At 45.7% G+C, this 19,715-nt stretch overlaps 2 protein-coding genes across 3 annotated transcripts in view; both read right to left on the bottom strand.

The window, feature by feature from the left end:
• LOC136576168 (N-acyl-aromatic-L-amino acid amidohydrolase (carboxylate-forming)-like) overlaps window positions 1–6,967 on the bottom strand; it is a 37,806-nt gene extending 30,839 nt beyond the window's left edge. The window contains exon 1 of one of the 2 annotated variants that reach the window (XM_066575243.1): window positions 6,904–6,967. In XM_066575243.1, coding sequence (XP_066431340.1) covers window positions 6,904–6,906 — 3 coding nt within the window. In that variant the 5' untranslated portion in view covers window positions 6,907–6,967. Of the gene's footprint in view, window positions 1–1,401; window positions 1,519–6,903 lie in introns of those variants that run through there. The other variant, XM_066575250.1, reaches the window with a different exon arrangement.
• Window positions 6,968–8,045: 1,078 nt separating this feature from the next.
• Window positions 8,046–19,622, bottom strand: MDH2 (malate dehydrogenase 2). Its single transcript, XM_066575199.1, has 9 exons — window positions 19,461–19,622; window positions 18,151–18,319; window positions 14,279–14,362; window positions 13,666–13,775; window positions 13,207–13,332; window positions 12,513–12,590; window positions 11,510–11,609; window positions 9,982–10,133; window positions 8,046–8,444 (listed from the first exon to the last, which is right to left on the bottom strand). The coding sequence occupies exons 1-9, from the start codon at window positions 19,524–19,526 to the stop codon at window positions 8,313–8,315; spliced, it is 1,017 nt and encodes a 338-aa protein (XP_066431296.1). The 5' UTR covers window positions 19,527–19,622; the 3' UTR covers window positions 8,046–8,312.
• Window positions 19,623–19,715: the final 93 nt, after the last annotated feature.

Raw genomic sequence — 19,715 nt, 5'->3', positions numbered from 1 at the left:
CACACGAAAATCACAAGTTTGTGATTTGCGGTGTGATAAAAAAAAGAGACTCCAAACATGGGTGATATAAAAAAAAAAAACACAGAAAGATAGAACATGCTGTGATTTTTTTCACCCCACGTCGCATGAGTGAAAACATTGCAAATGGGAATGAAACCATTGAAAATTATTAATTTCATAATTCTGCGTTTTCCCTCACTCTCGCATCGCTCAAAAAAATGCGCAATTTTCTCGCAAGTGTGAAGGCACCCATTCAATTTTAACATTAGAAAGTTCTATTGACTGTTGGGATTTAAAAAACACGAGTTTTGCTCACGCAATTTTATCGCGGCCGACAGCAATGCGATGCCAGAGTATTCTTTAAAAAAAAAAGCATTGCTAACGCCCAAAAATCGCGGGAACAAAAATGCGACTTTGCTGCGATTTTCTGGCGGCAAAATAGCGACCGCCCGTGTGAAACTAGCCAAAGGGTGTGTTCACACATCGCTGATTTGCTGCAGCTTTGAGTGCAGTTCTACAGCAGTTTTGACCCTTCCAATTGAATTCAAATTAAGGGCTTATTTACATGAGTGTATATAGGCCGGCGTTTTCAAACTGGCCGATATACGCTTCCATCTGAGCATTCCCCCACCCCCACCCCACTCCGAGCGGTTTGCAATGGGAGTGGGCGGGATGGGGGGATGGGGGGGAGGAGCTAAGCGCCCCCTTCCCCTTGTCCGCAGCCAGCGATAAGAGTGGGCGGGACAGAGCACCGCTTAGCTCCGCCCCCACCCATTGCAAACGCCGGAGTGGAGGAGAGAGGCAGAGAACCGGTGCGGGGGAATGGGTGGGACTGCTCAGATGGAATGGAAGCGTATATCGGCCGGGCGTGAAAGCGCTGGCCGATATATGCTCATGTGAATAAGCCCTAAGGAGGAGAAATCTGCTGCAGATCTGCACCAAAATCTGCAACAGAATCTGCAGCAAATCAGCGACGTGTGAGCGCACCCTAGAAGAAAAACTGTCTTTGTTGTCCATAGTAACCAATCACAGCACAGATATCATTTTATCACAGCAGTATGAGAAATGACAGCTGTGCTGTGATTGGTTGCTGTGCTGTTTTATTTTAAATGGCAGCATAAATCTGTCCCATGGTGGTGGTTTAGTTTAAATCGCTGCCAAAGTCACATGCCAGTTTGGGGAAGTAGTGGGGAAATAAATGTTTGTTTGTCCATCCTCATATAGGCTCTTTCAAGTACATAAGAAATTGCTCGCCTCAATGTTAAAAAAGAACTCTGCTAAGTTACAGTTTTGCTTCACTGGGTAAATCATTGCTGCTAAGTGATGGCTTTAGGCAAGATTGTAAGTGATAGTTGTGTTGTCCATGGAGTAATGTAATGGCAAGCGCTGCTGACTACTTACTTGGTGTTTGTCATGCCTCACCCAGAGGTCAGTATTCTTTTTGGTTCATAAGGCAAATGAGGTTTCCGTGTGCATTGCTGGGTGGAAGAAATCAGAGTAACAGCTTCCTGCTTCTCTCGTCTTCATCCCTCCCCTTTAAACCATGAACACATTTCTTATTAGCTGGAGAATTGCTGCATCAGTGCTGCAGTTTATGTAACAGGCTTACTGGATCTAGTCATGTGGACCTCTAAGCATGCGGCTCACATTACTAATACATGTCCTGTGTATCTTCTGCCACTTAAATAGGACTGCAGCGATGCAGATCTGCATAACACTTCTACTGCCAGATGTTGCTGCCAAAAATTAAATAGTCACATTGTGAGTCATGCACTTTTTTTCTCGGTTCCTAACTCTATGGATACTAGATGACAGCCTGGGTCCTATGTCTTTATATATATCGTTGCTAGATCATCTGTTGTTCTTCATGTGTACTGCTTCCAGGATTGTACGATGCTGCAGAATACGTTGGTGCTATATAAAGGTGAGGCCTTGTTCACAATGCAAAATTTTGCTGCGGATTTCAAGGCAAATGCATCATTTTAGCATTTTCATTAAATGAGGTGTGTTCAAAAAATCCAATCTTAATTCATAAAAAATATTTGTATTCAGATGCAGCAATCTTCCACTAATCTCCTTCAAAGTAGTCACCTTGGGCAGCCGCACACTTCTCCCAACGCTTCTGCCACTGTCGGAAGCAGTGGTGAAACGCTTTTTTGGAGATGGCGCATAGCTGGTCCTTTGTATTCTGCATGATGTCTTCTCTGGACTGAAATCTGGCTCCTTTCAGGTCATTTTCAGCTTGGGGAAAAGCCAGAGGTCACATGGAGCCACTGGGAGAGTAGGGAGCCTGTGTTTGGCCAGGAAACTCTGCATCAAATCTGAACAATGGGCGCATTATCGTGATGTAGCTGCTAATCGCCCGCTGAACACAGCAGGATTTTTGCATCTCAACGAGTTATGAAGGCTGCGCAGAACCTCTTGGTAGTACTCCTTGGTGATGGTTGTGCCGTGTGGTCCGTACTTGTGATGAATCACGCCACTGGAGTCAAAGAAGACGGCAGCATGACTTCAACATTGCTGCACCTGCCTTGCTTTTTTTTTTTACCTCGGGGATGTTGGATGCTTCCATTGTGATGACTGCAACTTGGTTTCTGGGTCGTACCCATAACCCAGGATCAGTGATCACTGTGTTGAGGAATTTGGGATCACTGTTTACTATCTGCAGCATGTACGGTGTGATCTCTAAACGGAGTTGCTTCTACGCGATTGTTAGCAGCTTTGGAACGACGTTCGCTGAGATTCTTCTGAAGCCAAAATCCTCAGTCAAAATGGAATGAACAGATGCAATGCTGATGCTCGCCTCATCTGCGAGCTCTCTGATCGTGCTTCAATGATCCTGCATCACCAGGGTTCTCACTTGGTCAATGGCGATCTCATCTCTGGATGCTGAGGGCCTACCAGAACGTGCTTCACTCTCCTCTGATGTGTGCCCATTTTTGGACAGCTTGTATCACTTTCCTCTGGATCAACAACTTAGGAGGATAGACAGGCTGGACTAGATGGACATTGTCTTCATTCTGCCTTACAAACTGTGTTACTATGTTACTCCTTTATCTGTATGGTGCCTATTGCTTTGTCCCCAAAAGGTCCTTTGAATCTTGTGGATCATTTCCATTTGGGAATCGCCAAGCTTTACACAATGTGTAATGCAGTAACGTTGTTCAAGTTTTTCTGTCATTTTGTCAAAAAAGAAAATCAGACGGCGCTCACTTACACTTCCTCACTCATCGTCTGTCTGCCAGCGACTAACAGCTTCTGCAGGCAGGAAAAAAATCCAAACATGCGCATTAGGATCACCAAAATACGTATACCAAACTACGCCTCCCTAACTTCATTTGTTTACACACAAAAAATTTAAGATGGGATACATTCTGAACTCCCCTCGTATGCGCCATAGTTCATATAACACAGATTTTTTTTCACAAATAGATTTTGAAATCTGCATCATAAAAAAAAAATAATGAAGTAGCTGTCTATTCCTGACATGATTTCCACCCAAAAACCACATTGAGTGGCTGGATGTGGATTTGCTACATACCTGTGCAGATTCGGATGAAAGTCTGAGGCTCAGTCTTGGATTTCTGCCAGAAATTCAAATATCAGCTCTGTTTTGGAAAAATCTGATGTGGATTTCACTTAAAATCCCATATGATCCAGTCTTTATTATTATGTATATAATGGAGTGTCCACAAATGTATTTACTGCAAGAAACTGGAAGCTCTGTACATTACAGCAGAACCTGGCTTCACTTCAGTAGGACTCAACCTGCAGTACCACACTGGGCCACTGTGCAATGTACAGAGATGCCAGCATCTGGCAACAAAGCAGCTTTGTACATTAGACCACCAACCCTGGAGATCCACAGGGACCCCTGGCTGCAGACTACAGTGGATTAGGTATTTATGCTCTACTGAACCAAATTTAGATAACCATAAACTGAATATAGTGATCTAACAACACTTCAGTAAAAAAAAAAAAAAAAATAGATGCCAAAATTCGGCTATATTACAATCATTTGAACCCGTCTAACTTATTGTATGTGTTAGAAGACTCAAGTCTTTGCTCAAAGAACAGTGATAGGCAAACACGAGGTATATTCATTATTGCACTCTGAGCATGCAGAAACCATACTCTGCCTGTTCATCATTCCCAGGAGCATCTCTGGAGCACATTCCAAAGAGCATAACCAGAGTGTGCTAGATGTGCTCCATCCAAAAGTAGGTCATCGAGTAATCTAAGAATGCATATACCTATAGTATCTACTGCTTTGAGATGGTAGTATTTATGTATGTAGTGCCAACACATCCTGCAGCACTTTACTAATCAACATACAGGGTTGTTATTGTTAGAACAGTTCATACATCCACAGTACAGACACAATTCTTGACCCCAAAGCTGGGGCTAGCTTGCATCATTAGGCTGCGGTCACACAAGGCGCACATTCCACAGAAATCTCGCAGAATGACTGCAGTGGAACCGCATGGAAATTCCACAAGATTTCTTCAGTAGGAAGACCGCTTTAAAACCTGCACCATTTGGTTCGTGTTTTGAAGCGGCTTCACTGCCTGTATTCCTCTGCGGCCATCCTTCCACATAGAGAGGAGAGAGCCCACAGTGGAACCGGCCCTTGACATGCCGCAGCTTGGGGGCAACGGACTGTCCACACCGAGTGGACCATTTTCTTTTGCAAATTTCATCCACGTTGCCGCTTAGGTAAAACCCTGCGTTCACTATTCTGATACGATTTATTGGATAAGAATAGCAGCGCCGTAAAAGCTGAATAGTATCTATGTTACATTTTTTTCCCCCCCATACAGACATACCTTATGGCTCCCTAGCTTGAATTTACCTGTAAGGCCGCCTGCACACGGGCGGAAATCCCACAGCGGGACTTCCGCCACTGAACGCCTGCATAGGAGTGCATTACAATACGCACTCCTATGCAGACGGCCGCGCGAAATCTCGGGCGGCAAGCAAACCGCAGCATGTCCTATTTTTGTGCGGGGCTCGCAGAGCCTCGCACAGAAACGTCACTCACCTGGGCGCCGGCAGATGAAAGAGCTGGGGCTGCCGAGCGCGGGTGAGTACGCGCTCGTCTCTGCAGGCGCTCGCGTCGGGTCCCGCGGCGAGAATTCCCGTGGCAAGAACCCGCTCGTCTGCAGGCGGCCTAAGGGCTCCTGCACACTTGCATTTTCCTTGAGTGTTTTTTTTTCCCCCCACACAATTGTCAATGGAACTTTTTAATATTAAAACCGCATCACAAGTTTGTGCTTTGCATTTTTTGTGTGATGCATTTTTAGCATTAGAAAGTCCCATTGACAATCGCATTTAAAAAACACAGCGATATTGCAGCATTCAAAAACCACAAGTGGGTGTGAGCCCTAACAGGTCAGATTAAGAGTATAAAACATGGGTATATAGTCATTGTAGTCTATATACATCTAATAGATTGTAGGGGCTTTGCAAGTCAGTGGCCACCATGAGAGACCTACTCCTTCCCTTACGCAGGCCCGTTTGATGTTGCACCAGATCCTCCCCACGAAGAGAGGCAAAAGGAAATATTACACATTTCAAATTTTGGCTTAAAATGTAGTGTACACGTAACTTACCTTGCCCTAAGTAAGGCCTCATGTCTGAATGTGGGAGCCCACAGTGAACTCAGACACTGCCCACAGGCGAGGACTCTATACACACGTGCGGGCGGCAGCGTCCATGTGGACCTCTGTACTTCTAGGTTTTCTGCACTGCGGCTGGTTCGCATGGTGCCATTAGAACATACATACATTTTTTTTTTTTGTTTGTTTCTACATCTACTTTCAATGGCAGCCATCTGGCGCGTGCTGTGATTTGTTTTTCAGACCAAAAGGTCCATAAAACCAATCTGCATGCTTTAATTCATTTGCTGACGCCCATGCTTCTGCCCGTGGATATTGGGCCTTAGGTGTCTGTTCTAGCTAGACTAACGCCCTTACATATTAGTTTTTTCCCGCAAGTATATGCAGGAAGGTTCAATAAATATCATCTTGGTGACAGCGCATTAGTCACACAATTGGGTTAGTTACAAGACAAACTGATCAAAGAATGATTCCTTGGTTTTATACTACCTTCTTGTAAAGAGGCAAAGTAATTCATCCATATCTTAGCTGAAGTTTGATTAGGGAGTTAACTTTTTTCCCCCTCACATTTGGTTTACTTTTCTTCCAGAGACCTGTTTATTTTCTGATAAGGCCCTTGATTTCAGTTATTTGCATCAGACTTGGCAATAAAAGGGTGCAAAAAAATAAATTTAAAAACCCCACCATACAAAAAAATAAATAAAAAAAAAAAATAAAATAAAAAATAAAAAAAAAAATAAAAAAAATCACTGAACAAACATCTGGGTAGAAAGCATTTTCCACAAATACATACACTTATGTTCTATGGATTGCCCATACCATCTGTAGTGGGAGCCAGCTATGACAGGCACTGGTGAGAACAAACTCCCTACTATTAACCTATCACACAAGCAAGGTTGGTTGCAGCATGAAAAGGGTTCAGAGAGGGTGCTCCCTCTGTGATGTCATTGGTCCTCCAGCATGTAACCACAGAGGGCTGATATGATATAGCAGACCTGTCCACCACTGTAACCTATGATTGCTACGCAATAAAGCATTGCATTATAGAATTAATGAAATGTGTTAGCAAAGTAATCATGATTGCAGATTCCAGTCTCCTACAGGGGTAATCTATGTAAAAATAAAAAAAAAAGTATACCGGAACCAATAACTATAGCTCATCACACAAAAACAAGCCCACATATAGCCATGTTGACAGAAAAATAAAGTTAAGGCCTTTGAAAAGTAGGGATGAAAGGAGTGAACAAGCTGAGCAGTATACATGTAAATACACATCAGATCTTACCATGAGCTCCTGTAGCAGGAGTGTGTCCCTCTTCTCTGCATACGTTCATGGAGCAGGACAACTCCGCACCTACCTGAGATTCTCACACGAGGTTTGTTGCGAGATGCATGAATATAAAACACTTTTGCTAATAAAGTTTGTTCTATTAGTGTGCGCCTCTTGTACAGCCCAGCTTTCTCTTGATCTTTACAAGGCTCTATTTTGGGCCCACCGGGCTGCAGCTCTAGTATTACATTTGAAGCTGAGCCCTATAGCTATAATTGTACATGGCTAATCGGAACAGCAAGTAGGATCTTAAACTACCAACGCACAGTACACATTGGGTAGTCAGAAGTCCAGCAGCCCTCTTAAGAGGCCATAGGGTGGCTCAGCCACAAACAAAACACTAACAGCATTAGCCCCATAGACTTGCATTGGAATATGCAGACATGCTAATTTTTTCATATGTGTAAAATACATATGACCCATATCGGGGAACACAATCACCCATGCAAGTCTATGGGAGTGTTAAAGTAAGGAATACATATAACACACTAAAACACCACTGCAAGTAAATACGAGTAGATTTGATCTGCGAAAATGCTGCATATACCTGCGTGAATGAGCCCTTAATAGTATAGGCTAAGTGCCATACATTCAAGGGAAGAATTAAATATCCTTCCCAATTCCTATTGGCAATTCAAGCCTCTCCCTCAATGCAGCATCTGCTGTATACAGCAAGACCAAACAGAGGTTTGTGCAACTCTCTCCATTCACTTCTATGAGAGTTAGATAGCCGCCAGTAACCCTCATCCTCGAGAAAACTGTGATAGCTGGGAATCCCAATGTTGGCAATCGGACATATCTAGAGGTCTAGAGACACTTGAGTTTGATATACAGAAGGGCAAACAGCAGGTGTCACAACTGGAGGTACACTAACATACAGCCAGCTCTATAGACCGTTGACCATATCCAAGGTATAGCAGAAGTCCTCCATCAAAGCTGCCATAGAAGGCTGTAGTAACAATTTCCTCAAGGAGATCATGTCCATTTCTAGCAGCTGTCTGTAAAGCCTACCAGAAAAACAGAAGTGGCAACAATGTACTCCAAGCCAAATATATGAACAAAAGGAAGTCACACGGCAATAAAGTAGGAGACGTTACAAAGAAAAAATATGAGGTTTATTCCACAAATTAAATCTCAACAGCATTTGTTTTAGTTGGTAAGAGCATATGATGGAAGTGCCGTCACAGGAGTCCATAACATATGCTGCCAGGAAGTCCCTCCGCTACTGGAGCAAGTGTAATCATTGATGTGAGGCAGCCATTTTGAACATGAAAGACCTCTTTACAGCATATGATGTAGGCTTCTCTTCTAAAATGTCATGTTTCAATAAGTTAATGGATGCCAACTTCCTGCACAGTTAACATCTACTTGAAGTTCTTTGCAAAGTCCTCTCCCTTTTTAATAGAGCCTTTCAGCTCTCCTATAGCTTCTCCTACCATCTTCTCCTCGAAGGCAGACAGTTTCCCCATGCCCAAGTTCTTCTCAATGCCATTTTTCTGATAGATAAAAAGAAATATTAAAGTATAACTGAATTAAAAAGTACAATGATAAAACATTGGGGAAAGTTTATGAAGATTAAAGAAATCTGTCTGTTACCGATTGCAACTAATCATGGCTTTCCTTCCACAAGAGAATACAAAATGAATATCATGGGTTGCTAAGAGCAACAGATTTACTTTTGGACACCTTCATAAGACTTCCTTCTTTGGGGATGCCTTTTATTACTAGCTGTAGTGATATTATATTAGCGCACACATTGTCATTTGTCAGCTTTGACTTCAGCTGCAAACTTACCGTTCAACCTTAGAAAATACTTTGTTATTGGTCACACAGTATGGCCGGGGTTCACAAGGGGCGGATTCCCGTCGGAAATCTCGCAGTTTGGCCGCAGCAAAAACCGCGAGATTTCCACTGGGAGAACCGCTGCGGTTTAAGCCGCAGCGGCTCTGAAGCAGCCCGGCCGCATGCTTTTCCGCTGCGGCCGGCGCTCCCATAGAGGAGAGCGCGGCCGCGACGTAAACAAACAAAAAAACGGAAGTAAACAGACATGCTGCTTCTTTTGAAACCACGTCTGCGGCGGCCGCAGCTTCAACCGGATTAGCCGTCCTGTGTGGACGAGGTTTCTGAGAAACCTCGTCCACATGGCTGGCTAATCCCGAGATTAGCGGATCTGCTACGGCAAATCTGCCCTGTGCAAACCCAGCCTATATGTGAGAGGCTTATTAGGAAACAGCTGGAAAACTTCCTACACTGTCACACCTACCAAGCCCATGAAATCATCACGCATTACAAGTTGTGTAGGAAAGAGTTATTAAAAGGGTTGTCTGAGAAGTTAAAGCAGTCAGCACTTACCTCCTAATCACTTCTACTTCAGCGATACCGCTTTGGTTAACCCCTCTGATATTTGCTGCAGGGGTGACATGGCCATTTACCCATACAAAAAAAAAGGAACAGGTGCCAGCAGCACAATCCTAGCTACTGTCTCCAGCGAGGCAGGAAACATGCAGAGCTACATTAGACCTGAATCCAAGGTCCAAATTTGCACTGATAAGACAAAGATGTGGCAACAGCTAAGGTGCAGAATTGACAAAAGCACTTTATTCCTCCAAGACAAACAGCAACATTGCAAGCATGAAAGACTCCTTGGAGTCGAAACTTTGCTGTTTGTCTTAGAGGAGTAAAGGACGTTTGTCCATTTTGTACCTTGGATAGTGCTACATCTTGGTTTTATCATCGCCATTTACTCATGTGACCGCTGCAGCCAATAGAGTACAAGAGACATGCCCCAAGAACAGGGCGCCTTTCACATCCTGTATGCTGAGCAGTGGCCATTAGCCCCTGGGCCGTGCAGCTTATATACAGGACGTCAATGAGCCAGGAGGATGCGGTGATGTCACAAGTCAAGTGGCGCATTATCAGCCAAGAGATTGTACACATCATAGAACAGGTTATTCCATTTGAAAATTATGTACAGCAAGGGGGCGGTAAAAAATAAATAAATAAGATTTTGAATACTCCTAATGTTTTACATACCCCAAGCAACAGAGGAGTTGAGAAATAAGTGCACTCTGTTTCTTCAGATCTAACGAAGGAACATTCAATGACACCTTCCTTCCCATTCATGGCATCAAGCAGAGAAAATACAAAACGCGCTCCAGCATAGGCCATAGAAAGTGTTGCAGACCCTAAGAGAAAGGAGAACAGCAAGTTTGCACAGTTGTCATTCACTATAATACTCATCAGGTACAGTAAGCCCCCCTAACTGCACGTAAGTGATTCTGCAGTTTTTTCTAGGGCATCACATGACCCCTGTATCATATAGCATGTGACATATCACCCACCCCATTTGCAACAAGGCTGTTAGTCACTGGCTGGACTTTATTCTGAATCCCACAAAACCACACAAAACCATATAAAAAGCAGTCAGCCACCATCTGTTTTGCATCCTTGTCTGAGAGCAACATAACTGAGTCAGATTGACAGCAGTAATACGTCTGCTATATGCATCAATGCATTCGTTTGGGAGAAACTTGGGATTTTATTTGTAACAGCCACATAGTCCTCAATATTCATGAGCTGCAGCAAGCCGAGTCTTACTTCTGCCACTGACAACTGTCTCCCCTTGCACAGTAATAGGATAACAACTGTCACTCAATGGGAGGGAAGAGTAGGCATGGCTAGCTGCGGCTCAAAAAAAAAACCAAAAAAAACAAAACTGACTACTAGTCATCTATATGTGGCTGCTACTAAGTCAAAGCTTCCACCAGACTACTGCACAGATTACTGAAGTCCATGTCTTGCCACTACCTTTGCTATCCTAGTGAATCATGGCCTGACATTGCCCTTGCCAACCATGTGAAAGCCTCAGTGATGCAAGGAGTTTTCACATGAGAACAACCTCACATCACTGCAAGGCTGAAGGAAATGCCCATCGCGGCTGTCACAGGCATGGCAGAAGATCGGAGATCTCCCATGGCCTTCGATGGAGCCGGCACTGCCATGTGAAGTTGGCTTAAGAGGGCTGCAAGAAGTGACAGATTCACCTTAATCATTTTGCTACTTTGTGACTTTCCATAATAAATTCCCCAAATTGGAGGGAGAGAGACACACAGCATTAGACTAGCAATCACATCACTCATGCCAGTTTTAAGAAAAGATATAGCTTGTTAAGAGGGAGTGGGGCTGCCCAAATAAATTGGCATGAGTTATCTCACGGCTGGCATAGATCTCTTTTCAAGCACATGGACCTCGAGATTTGCCTGTAGAAGCCATATTAGGACCGACCTTAGAAAGTTCAGTCTTAATAGATTCCTCCCACCAGGTTTTTAAACATTAGTTGAAGCCGTTCCTACATGGGAAAGGAGAAAAGGCTAACATTTCTCAATACTGTATTACCAGTTGTGATTGCAAGGCATATATATTTTTGGAGATTTCGTGCATGGAAGCTTCACCACACCAAAAAATCCGGTAGTGGGATCAGTACAAAAGGCAATAGATTCCGGTAACAAACTTGCACAACTGTTCGGAAAACTGCAACCCAACATGTTCAATGCCAACTGACCTGCTCCTGCTTTAGCTTTGACAACCTCTGTGCCTGCCTCTTGGATTCTGCCGACAAGCGTCTCCAACTGAGGTTGGGGAAAGTCTACCTTAGGTGTGCACTGTTGGGAAACAAGTTATTTACTTAGAGAAAGAGAGGTTTTAAAACTACTTAGACTCTACAGTAACAGATGTGCTTTCCATTAGTTTCTTCATACCCACTTTAGGAACCTCCTCAATAGGTCCTTGAAGTTTCCATCAGTTTTTCAGGAGCATGTTAAGGACCTGCCAGCTCCCCCAGTAAGCCACTTTACTTCCCCATAAAGCCAGTTTCACACAGAAGTATAAAAGGATGCGTTTATGTATTCACAATATGGGTGAATGGCCCAGCCTGACCATGGCCATGACCTGTAATTAGAGTATCATAGATCCTACAATACTCTAAGTTTGGCTCAAGATTCTCGGTCAGGATGAGATAAGTCCTTCTTAAAGGAGTTGCCCCAGAGTCTTCAGTAATTCCATAGCGAGAGTGGAGCAGCAGTGTACATGCATAACATGGGGAGACTTATGATTGGTGGGTGTCCCAGAGACTAATCTCACGCGATTATCTCACCCATGTGAAGACTGCCTTTGTCAAGTGTTTATTATATTGAAGTACAATAGGCATTTCATAAGTTTTAAAGCTCTTATTGACAAATACATCACGGTAAGGCAAAGACTCAATATTTATAGTGCTAACCCTCATTTTTCAAGGCTTCTGCTATTTGCCCTGGCATGCTGGATATCAGCTTCCAGGCCAAATACTGACTGATGGCAACCCATTCTTGCCTAATCAGTTTTATTCCAATTTTTGTCCAAGAAGCTAAAACACTGAAGCAGCAAACTTTGTAAAAAAAAAATAAATAAAATAATTTGTTTGTCTCAATTTTTTGGCCACAACTGAGTATAATATTTAAATATGCCTGATGGGGAAATGGCAAAATACAGGTTTTCACAAACAGAAGGTTAGGACTTCAAACACATACCTGAGAGATCAGTGGAATAATTGTTTTGCCAGCATGTCCACCAACCACAGGAACATTTACACGAGCTGGATCCAGTCCCTGAAGGAAGAATACTCAGAATATCACACACAGCAAGATTGAACAACAACTTGTAGACTGATCTACCTGCTCATCACTAGTAATACTATGGAGCGGCTGCAGATTGTAATTGTGTCCTTTATGTAGGATGTTGGCCGACACTACAATTTAGCCTTTACACCTTTGATCTCAGAAAAGGTCTGACAGGGTTTTTTTGTTTTAGGCCCCCTGTCCACGAGCGTTGCGGTATCCCACGGCGAATCTCAGCCGCAGGAGCCGGCAGACGGTCCTCCGCAGGTCAGCCTATCTGACAGATAGGCTGACCGGAGAATCGCAATGATTCTCTGCTCGAGGACACGGGGCTGGCGCTTTCGATTGCAAGACTATGGAAAGCTTCAGCCGGCATGATTCGCCAGCGATTTTCCGCCGGCGAAATCACTGCCGTGGACAGGGGGCCTTAAGCTGCATTTGCTTGACTGCTCGGCTGTCGGAGCTTGTCCAATGTGTTACCTATTGTAGTACTGGCTTTAGCCAGCAAATACCGCTGGTTGTTTCTCGGCAGATGAGTATTTGAGTGGTAGAAAAACTGGATTGGAGTGGGTAACCAATAAAAATAGTAAGAAGGAAACTACTTTACCTTCAGTTCTGCGACAAAGGTGTTGGCTCTTACAATGTCAAGTGTAGTAACACCAAAAATATGGTTAGGATTGTAAACACCGTGCTTCTTAAATATTTCTGCAGTGATGGGAATTGTTGAGTTCACCTATAAAGAGAAAAAAAAATCTGAGTACCAGAGGAGACAAGACAAAAACAATGGAGTTGCCCACAGCATCTATATCCAAAACTAGCTTAAGGCTCATTTACACGCAAAGACAATCTATCAAAGGATTGAAAGACTGACAGTGCTAGTGATCATTTTGTATAAAGTGCTAATGGACACTAACGCTCATTAGCACTTTATTATCTTCATTTGCATGTAAATGAGCCTTCAGGTGCTGCTGGCAGAACGAATTTTGAGCGATAGTTGCGTGTAAATGGGGTTTTAGTTAACAGGTATTCCCACCTCAGTCATTTGTTACGCAGCAAGTGCACTTACTGGATTTGCAATTATGCAGATCATGGCTTCAGGACAAGTTTTCGCACAAGCTTCAGTGAGTGTAGCAACAATAGATGCATTTGTGTTGAAGAGATCATCACGGGTCATCCCTGGATTGAAAGGGGTTAAAAAAAAAGGGAAAATTGTTAAATCCCATCAGACAATTGCACACATCCTAACAGGCGTAAACCTACTGATTAAAGCAGATTTAGTTTGGGAAATGTCTGGGGGGGGGGGGGCATGATCTGGATCAGATGTGCATGCGAAGTCCCAGGTAGGAGTCTTCTAAGGGTGCCTTCACACGTACCATATTCACTGCAGGCTTTCTGTAGTGTAAAATCTGCAGCAAATACACAACTGCTTGCAGGTATCAACCTCTGAATTTCAGAGGCTGAAATCTGTAGCATAGATACACATGAAGGTGTGAAGTCTGCTGGACATCCATAGGATTAGAATTTAATGTGGATTTTGTAGGTATTGTTATTGAGCATTTATAATTTGCTGTTTAGACGTTTGGGGGTAGGGGCATCTAAGCATTTACCCCATACCCAGCCTCATTATTTAGGAATTGGTCTGTGACTATTACTAGAGATAAAAAGTTAGTGGAACTTACCAGGCTTTCTAGGAACACCAGCAGGAATGACTACTACATCAGCATCTTTCAAGCTTTCGGGTAGCTGCTCTGCTCCTATGTACCCTGTAACAAGCAGAGGGAGTGGTGAGGTTACTTATGCTTGTATTAGAATGCAGAAGAGCAGTGACCCAACAGAAAATAGGCTAGCAGGACGTTCCCCTTGGATCATATCCTCATGTCCATGGGCAGATCGGATCCCGTGTGCAGGAGCCTGCAGTGGAATCTGACCCTGCCGATGGCCGAAGACTGTGTGCCTGTGCGGGCAGGCGGCGGAGTCCACGCGGGCCTCTTCTTCCGGGACACCTGTACTGCGGATGGTCTGCATGGCTTACCATTGGACATGTGCAGTGCACTTTTTAAGAAGAGAACACAAAAACAACAACTGCTTTCCCACAGCCCGTCCACAGTGTCAGCTGCGGGCGGGCCATGGATCGGACAGCTTCCATTAAAGTCAATGGGAACATCTGCAAATTAAAGCATGCAGTTTTGTTTTGCAGACCATTTTGGTCCAGAAAACAAGTCACAGCATGTACCATTTCTGTGCGATTCTCGCACAGATGGCTTCTATTGCAGTCAATGGAAGCCATCCGATCTGCAGCACACGTGCAGCCGACATTGCAGACGAGCCAAGGATGCCATGGGAAAGCAGGAGATTTTAAAATGAAAATAAATCTCCACTGTGCATGTCCAACGGCGAGCTATGTGGACCATCTGCAGTACAGATGTCCCGGCAGAAGAAAGGTCAACGCGGACGCCGCCACCTGCCCGCACAAGTACCAGGGTCCTCAGCTGCGGACAGGGTGGGATTCTACTGCAGGCTCCCACACGTAGAATTTAACCCACCCATGGGCATGAGGCCTAAGGCGGTGTGCACGTTAATATCAGACTTCAAGAAATAACTACTAAGATGATTGGACACTTCAGAAGCCAGCTAACCTTTCTTAGCAGCTGAAGAGTTACAAAGATCAAAACCATTGAAGAATCAAAGATGGATTAGAGTATTGTACGAGTTCCAGCAGGAGCCGGCAGCTACTGCTGAGACTAATACAGTACCATACGGCAAGTATACAGAGAGTATACAGAGTGCAGACATCTCTGTGCAGTAGTCTCACTTCAAATGGGAAAGCTGTTTGCAGGCATGTGATGGGCATTACTTTCTGCCAGTGGCACCCTCCATACCCGCTTTATTGCATGTTGGTGTGGACATCTTGGTGCACCCGCTTGCATATATTCCTATTCCACACCACCTCTGCTCGAGCCAACCCAAACAACCAATCACCATGAATCAGCCAACCCAAATAACCAAGCAAGTTGTGAATGGTGTGGAATTTAGTAATACGCCACCTGCTTTTGTGTCAAAGGAAGAGAGAACAGTGGGGAGAAGGTCACAGGAAGTGGAAAGACGAATGGTACATGGTGATAGCAGGTGAGCGAGGAGAAGTGAAGACAGATTCTCTCCGCACACGCTCGCCGATGCTGAAGGCAGGGAAACTGCACATGCGCCATTTTCGTGCAAAGAGCAATGCATTGATCCCACTGAAAGAAAACCCATGCATGCTCAACCATCCGATGGGAGCACTGCTTTAACCCTTCAAACATTTAGGCCTGCTTCACATGCGAGATTGCTACAAAACACATGTATGTGAAGTTCATGGTTTCCAATGGGTTCTTTCAGGCTACAAAACATCTCATGTGAAAGAACCCATTGGAAACCATGGGCCTCACATACATGCATCTTGTAGCGATGTCACAAGTCTCGCAGTTTTGTAGCCCGTGTGAAAGAGGCCTTATGGTGATGTGCATTTAAAGGGTTTTGAAAGAATTAAATTAGGTTTTTTAAAATGTATTTATTTTTTATTAAAAACACGCAGACAGGCCTGCTTTCTCCCAGAATGGCGCCACACTTTCCATGGGTTGTATCTGGTCTTGCAGCTTATCCAATAGTGAATGTTGCTGAGCTGCCATATCGCACACAGCCTGGGAACAGGTGTGGCACTGTTTATGGAAGAAAGTTATTTTTTCTAACTCCATACAAGCCCTTTAGAAGGCCCAGTCAATGGTCAAACTAGCAGCAATCTAGTGCGCCACAAGAGTATCTGATCAAACTTTGTCCAGCTCTCAAAGGCTTAAAAAAAACAAAAAAAAACAAAAAAAAAACAAAAAAGCTAGGAACACATTTTACCATCACCTGTGTGATCAAGCGCACGCAGGAAAGTTACAACCAGACATGCACAACTATGCGTATTCTCGGGATCATGAGATGTCCACAGGTGGCTTCAATAGACACTTAGGCCTCATGTCCACGGGGAAAATCGGGCCCGCTACGGATTCTACATGTAGAATCTGCAGCGGGTCCCTCCTGCCCCGCGGACATGAGCGCTGAAAACAATAAAAAGGAATTTACCTATCCGTAGCGGGCGGCGAAGCTCTGCTCTTCCTCACGGCCGGATCTTCTTTTTCGGCCGGCGGATGAATTCCTTACGCCGGCGGCACGTCGCCGGCACGTCGTCGACGTGCCGCGCGCATGCGCCGAGCCGAAGCAAGGGAGATGCAGCCGTGAGGAAGAGAAGAGCTTCGCGGCCCGCTGCGGGTGAGTAAATCCTTGAAATTCCTATTTTAGGTCTCCCGCATGAAAATGGAGCATGGTCCAGATTTTTTCATGCTCCATTTTTTTTTAAATCCCTTTTATTGACGATCCGCGGGTATTTATCTACCCGCGGGTGGTCAATGCATCCCTATGGGGTGCGGATCCGCGCGCGGGAGATCCGCTGCGGATTTTAAATCTCATTTTGCCCGTGGACATGAGCCCTAAGGCCTCATGTCCACGGGGAAAATCAGATCCGCTGCAGATTCTCAATGGAGAATCTGCAGCGGGTCCCTCCTGCCCCGCGGACATGAGCGCCGAAAATAGCAATTTAAAAGCATTTACCTATCCGGCGCGGGCGGCGAAGGTCAGCTGTTCCTCACGGCCGGATCTTCATTTTCGGCCGGCGGATGAATTCCTGACGCCGGCGGCACGTCGTCGACGTGCCGCGCGCATGCGCCGGGCACATCCGCCGAGCCGAAGCAAGGGAGATGCGGCCGTGAGGAAGAGCAGAGCTTCGCGGCCCGCTGCGGGTGAGTAAATGCTTTAAATTCCTATTTTAGGTCTCCCGCGGATCCGGACGACTTCCATAGGCTTCAATAGAAGCCCGCAGGAGCCGTCCCCGCGGGAGACCCGCATGAAAATGGAGCATGGTCCAGATTTTTTCATGCTCCATTTTTTTAAAAATCACTTTTATTGACGATCCGCGGGTATTTATGTACCCGCGGGTGGTCAATGCATCCCTATGGGGTGCGGATCCGCATGCAGGAAATCCGCTGCGGATCCTAAATCCTATTTTCCCCGTGGACATGAGCCCTTAGAGTATCCAATTGATATGCCATAGCCCGCTGCAGACAGGTGGAAATTCCGCGGCGGGATTTCCACCGCTGGAAGCCTGCATAGGATTGCAAACAAACCGCATGTTCTATTTCTGTGCGGGGCTCTGCGAGCCCCGCACAGAAACGTCCCTCACCCGCCACTGGCTCTGGTCTGCGCATGCGCCGGCACATGAAAGATCCGGAGCTGCGGGGCTGCTCTCTGCAGGCGCTCGGGTCCCGCAGCGAGAATTCTCGCTGCCGGATCCGACCCGGCTGTCTGCAGGCGGCCACAAGATGGAAGACCCCTTCCAGCTGTAACTCAAAAGATGATAATCCTTATTTGTATAGCGCCAACTGATTCCGCAGCCCTTTGACAAGTGTCTGATGGTAGCCACTTCTTTATGTCCACGGGTCACACAGTGTAAGGAGGCAGCCTGCAGATACTTTACCTGTCACCTTCGCCCTGGTTTCAATGTGGCTCAAGTCCGCAGCAACCCCGGGCGTGTGGGCGATATCGTAGAGTGCCAGGTTGCTGATTAAGGGACTGTTCTTCAGTAAGAGCGAGAGGGGCTGCCCGATCCCCCCAGATGCACCGAGTACGGCCACTCGGGCATTACTCTGCGGAGAGAGAAGAAGCCGGCATTTAGTAAACACTACATGATGCTAAACTAACAGCCATCGCTCCAGTTATGGCCACGCAAGCTAATCATTAACTGGACAATCCCTCCTGAAAGCATCGCTACACCTGGTTATCATCTGCGCTCAGCTGGCACTCGTGGGTTGTCACTCACCACTTTTGGTAGTCGACCCATTTGATGCCATTTCCACTTTTATAAATATTAAAGTTTTGTAGAAATTCAAAAAAAAAAAAGTTTAGGAAATGTGAGATTAATAAGAAAAAAAAAAAAAAAAAAAAAAATTGTGAGATTAAAAAAAAAAGTGGTGACCGATAAGCCACAAGGACCTCAACGCCTCACTGATCCCTTCAGGGGGAGCTACACACATTCCCCTCCCCCCACTCGCTTCAATGGGAGAGAAGTGCAATACCAAACCAGGTCACTATGGACGGTGTTTGACAGGTCCAGCCATCCGATAATCGGCCAGGGGTCTCAGCAGCCCCCCACCAACCTGCTAGCGGTGAAATATCCTCTAACAGTTTTTTTTATGGAAAACCCCTTTAAGTTCCCAAGTTGCCCTTTCACCCAGTGTCTGGTAGAGCCGACTGACATCCAACACAATCAATGTCACCCAGCTTTCCTAGAGGCCTGTAGGTCACGTCGACCAATACCGGGGAGTGTGGACTGCATCACCCAACAACTAGATATCGGCATCCAGAGCCCCGGGGGCCAACATGACCGCCAGTCATAGAGCCATTCTAGGAACAGCCCAGACACTTCACATCTGACTAGATAGGAGCCACCCGCTGCCCCCACCCAAGGCCTCACGGTCAGGGGTAAGTGGCCGGCTTATGTAGTAAAAGGTATATCTACAAGATTACGGGGTTCCTCTGGCTGGGAACAGTCTAGGGTCAGCACTGCTGAACATGAAGGGGTTAATGGCAGGCCCCCTTACAAGTGCTGCTCAGAGTTAGGAAAGTGCAGGAGCCCATTAGGAGAGAATCTGTGGGCGAGCTAATGCTCCCTGCTATCAGCCATTTCCGGGTGGAGAGAGGCTGTCCGCGGAGCGCTGCAATGACATGACTGCCATGGACACAATGTGACTGCCGGGAGTCCTTGCCCAATGTCAGCCCGGCCGGTACCTGTGCGCTGGTGGAGAGGCCCCGCAGGAGGCCGGCGGCGGCGGGTCTGGTAATGCGAGAGAACATGGTGAGTAGAGGAGCGGACGAGCAGCAGCAGCACCGGTGACTCCAACGACCTCCAGCAGCAGCCTGTGACGTCAGCAAGAACCTTCCATCCGGCGGATAAAGGCGGACGTGAGCGAGCGCGCATGCGCAGTGTGCTTGTTCATGGCGGCTCGGCGGCATTCCGTCTAACTTTGTGTTAGCCGCTGCCGA

This window comes from Eleutherodactylus coqui, chromosome 1 (genome assembly GCF_035609145.1).
Source record: "Eleutherodactylus coqui strain aEleCoq1 chromosome 1, aEleCoq1.hap1, whole genome shotgun sequence".
Taxonomy (NCBI): domain Eukaryota; kingdom Metazoa; phylum Chordata; class Amphibia; order Anura; family Eleutherodactylidae; genus Eleutherodactylus; species Eleutherodactylus coqui.
Note: the sequence above shows the minus strand (reverse complement) of the source record. Positions and strands in the feature narration are given on the sequence as shown.